General features: G+C 36.2%; 1 protein-coding gene across 1 annotated transcript in view; it reads right to left on the reverse strand.

Moving 5' to 3' along the window:
- Positions 1–7,385, reverse strand: part of LCP2 (lymphocyte cytosolic protein 2) — a 33,635-nt gene extending 26,250 nt beyond the window's left edge. The window contains exons 1-2 of the mRNA XM_026858167.1: positions 7,107–7,385; positions 3,527–3,589 (exon numbers count right to left, since the gene is read on the reverse strand). Coding sequence (XP_026713968.1) covers positions 3,527–3,589; positions 7,107–7,184 — 141 coding nt within the window. The 5' untranslated portion in view covers positions 7,185–7,385. The remainder of the gene's footprint in view (positions 1–3,526; positions 3,590–7,106) is intronic.
- Between the last annotated feature and the right edge of the window lie 1,429 nt (positions 7,386–8,814).

An 8,814-nucleotide genomic window follows, 5' to 3' on the forward strand; every position in this document is an offset into this window, starting at 1 on the left:
CCTGCAGCTTACAGAAGTTTGCATATTTAAAAATGTGGCATGAAGCTTCAACTGATAGGAATATAAAGCACATAGAAAAACAATGCAAGAAAAGAGCCTTCACATCCCATGGCTCATAAGCAAAGTGAACTCATTTTCATAAAAAATACTCTCTATACTTTTTCTGTTTTGCTGGATGTTGATTTTCACTTTATGTTGCTGCCAATTGTATTAATCTGGCTAGGAGGTTAATAAACACCTTGTGTATTTGTTTACACACAAAGGACTTCAACAAAACAATCACATCTGACTTCAAAGAGAAGTATTTCTGTAGCTAGAATGTTTTAATGATAGCTTGTTAAAAATGTCTGTAAGGAAAAGTAAAATCTTAAACCAGCTCTTACCAGATAAGAGTTAGGTAAATTTGTTTTGTTTACCAGCAGATGAGCTATTCTTCCAAATTAATTTCAAATGGGGATTCTGTGCAAAGTTAAGTCAAGTAATTTATTTTTCTGATTTGGTTTCTAATCCAGTTCTTTATTGATGTCATATTTTTACATTGACTTACAGGCAATGTTAAAATTCTTCCCTGCTCTGCTTCTGAAAAGAACTTGAAATAAAACCCTCTTCTGCACCAGCTTTCTCCCCAGAGATTGTCAGAGATTCTTAAGCTAAAGCAAGTGAAAACACAGTAAACCAAAAAATTCCAGAATTATTTTTAAGTCTCTGGGTTTTTTTCTATTTTCACTCTCTTGCTTTCTGGATATTGCTTTTCCTTGTACATTACCATCACCTAGCACACAGGAAAACATATTCTTTGTGTATTTATTGTTAAAGAAGTCTCGGGATACTGTAAGTCCTCTTGGTGGACAATGTCAAACAACTAATAGAGAGCTACATCCTGGTAACATCCTGTGGTACTGATTACAGGTGTGAGTTCAACGGAACATGCATGGTCTGCTTGAAATCGTCATCAGTGGCACTCTTTCTGACAATTTTGGAATTATGCTTCTCACAGTGAATATAAAAGAATATTTCAAATGCTTTTTAAAAGACTTCTGTTTTTAAGGCAATGTGCAATGAAATGTTCTTTGTAAAGGGTTGTTTCAGGTAGGGAAGGCAAACTTCTACCACAGACTCTGATTTTATACTATTTTGCTTCACATCTTTTTAGTACAGCTAAAAAATACGGTATTTAAGTGACTTCAGAAGCTAGATATATTGAATTAATTCATGTCTGCATAGTGAAATTAGGCAAAGTTGTGCATTATTGCAAAGTTTCAGGGTAAAACTGCAAAATTTTAAAGTAGAGCACTGTTAGCTGGAGTTTTGTGCTAAGAACCTTATCTGTAACATCACAGTGTATGTAAAATCACATGTTCTAGTGCATATGTAGCTGAAAAACACCTTGGATTTAAGAGCAGCCTTGGCAGCCCAACAAAAATCTTTGTAGAAACTGGAATGGGGGGTGAGAGTGTTTCTCCCCCTTTCAACCATAATATAACAATCAGATTGCAGATTACCGAGATGCACTAAGCCTTGAGAGCTTTACTGATGATCCTTAGAGAAAGTCAGCCCCTCTCTTCTTCCACCATGTGCAACTCTAAATTTAGGCCAGATTAGTGCATTATGAAAACTTTCCAGAAAGTGTTTTGTGTGGTTAATCACAAGCTTCACCAACTCTCTTTGGAACATGGATGATAGTCTGGTTCTTTCTGTCTTTCTTACTGCCAGAAAAAAGAAGGTTCCAGTTACACATTGGTTCACAGTGCTATCAATGATTTTCAGGACAGAACAAATCCTATCTGTGTTTTCCAGCACTATTTTGCTTCTGGGAATAATCTCAGTAGTAAAACACAGAAAAAAATGTACTCCCTTTGTAGAAAGGTCCTGCAGGATTTACTGGAGAATCTTAATTTTTTCTAAAGACTTTTTAAGTTTCTCTCTGGAATTCTATTTTGGTGATACACCTGACAAGTATTATGGGTTTAACTCTCATAAAAGGACTAAGTTGCCATTTTAAATATTAGAGAATTTTATTAAAGTTACATGAAATCCCTCTGGTTTTATTCCTACTGCAACTGAACTGGACTTTCCTTGTGGTAGACTTTGAAGAAGAAATGTGACTTTGAAACTAAGATCTTATTCTGATGAATAAGATAGCAATATTTTCATAGTCAGATTTACCATATATATCTGATAATAGATACAAAACCTGCAAACCTTCAGTCTAACAGTTTATTCTGTGTGAACATAATTTGAAAGTTTCCAATAACTTATAAAATGTAAAAAGATATTTCTTAGAAAAAACATTCATACGGAGAAGTACTTTTTCTTTCAAGTTTGCATTGTACCCTGGAATATTCAACTTAAAGTCTCCTTTTGTTGTTCTGGTTAACAGGTTCACTCTTTTGCATTATGCAATTGACTAGTAGGTCTAAAGCTTAAAAAAAAGTCTCAGCAGATGTGAGCTGCTACTTGCTTACTTAATAGAAAAGCATCCTTGAATCTACTAGGATGCTTCTGAAGAAATGCTGCACCCTGAGCTATGTATTTACAGAAACACTCTGGAAATAATAAAAAAAATACAAAAATCACTTAGGAATCCCACAGTTACTGCTCTTGTTATTTGTACCTCACAAACTTCCAGTATTTCATAATGCTTTTAGAGCCAGAACTCCCACTCCAGCCGCAGATCCTTAATGCTTGACCTAAGGAGAACCTCTTGGGGTTTAGTAGGATAAATCCTATGACATTACATCTGAATAATTCTGACTCCACCTAGTAGGAGGGAGGTGTAATATTCTACTCCTACAAAAGGTGTTTGAAAATTTTTATGTTGCATTCAATGAAATGTCAAAATGCTTGATACATTAGGACAGTAATAAATAAGAAGGCTTTAGAAGAGGTATGCGTAGATTACCCTGCTAAAACCAATTACACAGGGTGTGTATTGAAGACCTGAAAGCAGGAGCTATGTCAGTGGAAGTTGTCAGCTTTTCTAAAGTTAAGCCAAGTTTTTGGTAAAGCCTTGAGCAATGTTGTGTTGAACCCACTGGGACTTTGCTTACTAGTTTAGGTGCTCTTAAAATTCACTGATTTCAGATATTGTTGCAGAAGAAATCTAATTTTAACTATAGAGGTATGAGATAATTATTACAATAGGCCAGTCATTCTGACCAGGTCTGCTTCTTTATCAGGAGAGGACAATTAATAAATGTGAGTTTTCTGTAGTTAGTATTTGAAAACAAGCACTTCCTATAAAGGAAGAGATGAATTCAAGACAAGGCTGTGGTTTTATAACTTGCCTGTCAGTTTAAAAAATACTGAAATATATGCATATTAAACAACATGCTTGGGTTCTCAGCATTCCATATTTAAAGCAAGATGTCTGTCTGATTTTAGCAAAGGCATTTACTTCTCATTTTTATACCTCAGTAACCATCTGTGAGCTAAGTACTTTGCATCTGCCAATGCAAAGTAAGGAGGTGTCAAAACAAACACTTGACTGGAATTTTACAGGCAGGAATTTTACAACTCTACTTACCAAAAACCTTTGTCCATTTATGCTGTGCTTTCTCACAACTTTCTCACAGTCCTTATATTTTAACTGTCAATGAAAAGGAGATGATTATTGCACCCTTAATTATAAGAATGGATTCAGACACTTAGACATATGACTAGCTTTTAGTAGTTACCCTTTTTTATGCTAGAGCCTGTCTAAATGGCTCATTTTATTCTGTAAACATGGATTTTTAAGACAAAGATTCTTCAGTGGACTTGAGGATTTTCATCCATTTAGGAACATGTAATTCATGACATTTAAAAACCATCTCACAGTTGCCTGGCCCAAAGAAATATTTGGAAAATTGATAGTTGTGGTACTGACTGGGATAAACAATTGCAGAAAACAGGAAGTACAGCAAAAACCTGAGCATCTTGGCCCTGATCCCAGTCACTGAATTAATTTCTGTGAACCAAAACCTTCCTCTTCTGGATGGAAACGGCACTTGTTATTCCTGGAAATTATCTAGAGTATTTGGAAATCTTTTCTACAATATTATATTTTACCATAGCATCTAGGACATGTATTTTATAAGGTGATCATGTACATAAGACAAGAAAGCTCCTGGTCCTACCAGGCAAAAATTTAACAGTAATTTGGGGGACTGACTTAGGGAAGAAAACCAAACCAAACCAAACCAAAAACCGTAGCCACATTTAGCAAGACACAAGTCTCAAATATTTCCCGTAGGTATCTTAAGGGGGTTTTATGTGAACAGTAATAGCATAATGTGAGAACAAGCTTATATTTTGATCTGGCTAGAATGCATTTTTAATATTTCAAGTTGATCAAGTCCAGGCAGACAAAGTGACTTTTTGGAGCTTTCAATACAGAGGAATGGCTCTGGTCCTCCCTGAAACTTTAGTGAAAGTTATATAAACAAATGATCCTGTGCTGCTGGGAGAATTCCCCTAAAGCAGAGAACAACTTATAGGGAGCAATTCTTAGTTCTATCCTATTTATTCATTTTAAGGAGTAATCTTGTAACTTGGTGTTATACGAGAACAGATCCTGAGAGGATCTAAACAGCTGAGAGAATATTTTTAGGAGCCACCTTCAGTTACTCATATGCAGAAACAGACCTAACTCTGCTAAATATTTTAGGATACAGATTAAGACTTTTGTACAGACTGAGGACTTAAACCTGTAAATAATGTCTCTTTCATACAGAGTGTTATCATGACGTTACCAGCACAAGCCTGTATGCAGCAATGAGCAACTGCAATACTTGGTAGAACACATCAGTGTGACTGAGACCTAATCTCACTCCTAAAGTAATTGATGGAAAATACTGTTTAGTTATTAACAATAACCCTTGGGATGTTAAAAACATCTTTGCTTTTTCTAAAAAAAAAATAAAAAAAATTAAAGTCTTTAGAAATTATCTGAAGGTTTGGTTCTTTATTGGTCCTTCCCTATTTTTAATGCATGGTTTAAATTAACATAGGCTTTAAGTTAACATACCCAGAACCATAAATTAGATGTTATTACTGATAAGTATGAAGAATTCTTCTTTGACAGAAACTGAGGCCTCTATTCATGCCAGTAATATATCAGAGTATTGTTACATAAATTACTGATATGTATGCTGGCTGAATTTTGCTACTATGAAGGTGCAGGCTAACAATAAATTGGTGAAAATCTTACCACGCTGCCCTGTGTCGTGACCAAGCACTTCAGGTGAGAGAAGATTTGAATATGATTGTCCTTTGAAAATCATCCCACAATTATCTCAGTTTAGGAGGAGAAAAAATTGTTTATCCCTCTTGGACTTGAATCCTGGACTTTGAACAGATGGCTTCAAGCAACGTATATTAGTAGTCAGATGCAGATAAAGCATTCCTAGGGTATAACATTTGACCCTTTAATGATATGTGTGAGGGAAATTGTATGAGTTTATCTGGGGTGAAGATCTCATCGCTTATGGTAGTTGCCCAGAGCTGGCTGACTTAGGCTGACATTATTGTTTTACACAGATTTCTTAGATGACTTCAAGCAGCTTTTGTCCTGATTCACCTGATCAAAAATGGAATGTCAAGATTACCTCTATCCTGGGGTGTATCTGGATCAGTAGAGCGAGGTAGTCAAAAATAAATGTAACTGGGCCCATTCAGTTATGATACAATTTACAGATAATCCTTTAATCACTGTTAAGAATATCATTATCAGCTCTTTGAGGAAGCCATTTCCCTTCTCAGTTTCTTGGAAATGGTGATCCAAACCACCATGCACCAGTGTTGTAATGTTTTTCATATTTGTCTGAAGTTGCCTGTTGGTAATGATCTCATTTGTTCCCTCCCCAATTCTTCATTTCACTTTTTGGTGCCACTAATCCCTGCAACCTAAAATTAGAGGTTTGCAAGTAGTTGGCAATTTCACTTCTCCGGAGATTTGATACACATAGACTTTGTGTTTGATCTGCTTGTCTTTACTAGCTAGTTTTGTATAGTCGTATTAAACTTGCCTCAGCTCCCTAAATAAAACTCTTACTGAGTTTTAGGATCTGTTGAAACAATAGAGTTAGCATTATTTCAAAATAAAGTCCAAGCTTTCAGGTTTTACAAGTCTAGTCTGTCAGCTCACTTGAAAATGGACTAGCTATGCTGGCATTACTTGAAAATCTACCCAAATCTTCTGATCGATCTGAATGTTAAATTCCAGGCAGACAGTTCTGCACTTTGGGAGGAAGGTATTTGGTTGCAAGGGAGATGGAGCAGGCGGTATTTGTGATGTGAACTGAAAAATGAGCAATTTACAGAGAACACACAGAAATGAAATTTCACTAAAATTGGCTCGGTTACACATTCCTGTGCAAATACAAAGGTGTCAGCATTGCTCTGCAGAGGATATGTATTGGCAGCGAATTCCTTTATTTTCTTTCAAAGTATTTATTCAGTGTGGAAACTCCTTTGCATTGTAAAATGAAATTTATAGATCGTCACAAGTGAAAAAAATGTCAAACGAAACAGAAGGTCCTAGCTAACATCTAACACCCTAGGTAATGTCAGAAAAAGTAACAGTGACATGGAAAAAGGGCTAAGTAGTAATCTTGAGCCAGGAGTTTTGCCCAAGAAGTTTTAGAATAAGGAAGTCAAACCAAAAAGCAAAAGGTTTTTCCAACGGAGCCTAGAACAGTTAGGATTCTGTGTATCCACAGCTGTTAATTTCCTGGCTGGGGTCTCATGGATGTGATTAGCAAAGACATTCAGAGGCTCATTTGTGAGCACTGAGCAATTTGAAAAAAAAAAATCTCTTCTGGAAATCATTGAAGACCTAGAAAACTTGTAAGCTTTACACATTAATGCCTTGTACAGCTGTTTAATATATCATTGTAGTAAAGTGTATATTTTCTCTGAAAAGTTATGAGCTTCTCATACCCGATTTAAAACACACTTTCAAGATTCATTTATAGATTTCACTGGCTAGTTTAGCTCAGTTTCTTAACTGTCCATGGTTTTGCTTTTAGTTTTGCAGCAAGCTTTACCCGTTATAAAGATATGTAAATTTAGCTCAAACATTACAGTAGCTTGTTCCTCCATCATACAAACATGGTTAAACTTACCGTCCTAAAATATTCTGCTAGGTCATCTGGGTTCCATGTAACCACATCTGAACGGTAGGGAATATTTCGTAAATCCATCGTAAATTTTCTCCTCCTGGCAGTTAGAGAGTGGTCATAGCAGTACAATCGATGAAACAGCCCATATATTCCTTGTGTATGACCACCTCCAGTGTGTCCAGCAATTCCTTGCCTAATACCCAGCTTCTTCTGTTTAAGACCTGTTGTTTGGGGATTTTTTTTAATATAGAACTACGTTGTTAGGACATCCAAGAGAGATACTGCTTCCTCTAATACAAAATGGTTTCTTCTCAGAAAAGTTGTCAGCTAGTCAGCCTTACCACTTCCTTTGTCTGAATATAAATAAGTAAACAAGGAAGCACAGCAAAGTGTTGAAAATATTCTGCCTGCTACATATAAGTGAGTTCCTATGGACCCTATTTGCTTGTAACTGCATACATACATATTTATGCATTTACACACTCAATACAGTATAAAAATATTGGCATATTATCTGCATAGACACTGGATACTGCTTCTGTGCAAGTCTAGCCCAGGCAAGCCCCCTCCAAAGAAGAAAGTATTCACCTAAGAGAAACTCCTTCAACTTACCTCATTACCTGAAGTGTCACATTATCTGTCTTTGATTTGTACAACAATAAAAGGTTATTGCTGGAGTTGTACGTAAGGATGTATGCATTAATTAAGGGTGGAATTACAGTCCCCATTCCTTCAAATAAGGAATGTCTCAGTGAAACTGAAAAATGGACAAGCTTGCATGAAAAATTATTACATTGTCATTGTTTCAGTGCTCCATTTTTCAGCTGCCTCTAATGAGGATTTTTCTGTCTGAAAAAGAATTCACAGAACCATAATATTATCACAGGGACGTGATAGACTGCATCTGTCATGTATAGCCAATTCAGGCCCCATCCTACCAGTATGTCCCTTTGGTGAGACTACATTTATTAATTCCAAATGTGCCTGTCTCTTGAAAGAAAGACAATACGTCCATCTCCCTTTTCTTGATGTGGAGCTTCCTCCCAGAGTTGTGCTCATATGAATGCTTGGGGTCACTGTTCACATCTGCTCCATTAGACTGCACAAAAGGTGGTATTTTGTGAGCTCCCTATATTAGTAAGAACAGATGCATAGTTCTGAAGCACTGGAAAGGAAAGTTTCTCTTCTTTCTAATGAAATGCATCACTCTTGCTATTTCTTCTGCCTTCTAACCTGGGGTCGGTACTTTTTAAGTCCATTGCATATACGTGCATGTATTTGAGATCATCTCTACAAGCCTCTATAATATTGTATGTAAGAGTTTTCCTTTTGGAAATCACAGTCTGGTTTAAAGTAGCTTACTTTTTCTGGAGAAATTTGGTGAATTACGGCAGCATGATATTTAAAATGCTCTAAAACTAAACTGCTGTAACAGCTGTTCTAAACAGTATAGTAGTTATCAAATGCATTATATAGCTGTGGTTTATGGGTTCTTATTTGAAATGACTTGTAGGAATCATCTGGGGCATGTACTGACAGTATCACAGAAATATCCTCATCCCTTCATTGTAAATCTAGGTTTGGGGATGAAATAGGACTAAATTAACTTGTGACAAAGAATCCCAAAGGAGAAGCTGTTTTGATGGCGCATTATCAGCAGTGGTAAAGGGGAGATTACATAGCATACATTTCAGACACCCCATCACACACC

This window comes from Athene cunicularia (assembly GCF_003259725.1).
Source record: "Athene cunicularia isolate RWA chromosome 13 unlocalized genomic scaffold, athCun1 chr13_part1, whole genome shotgun sequence".
Taxonomy (NCBI): Eukaryota; Metazoa; Chordata; class Aves; order Strigiformes; family Strigidae; genus Athene; species Athene cunicularia.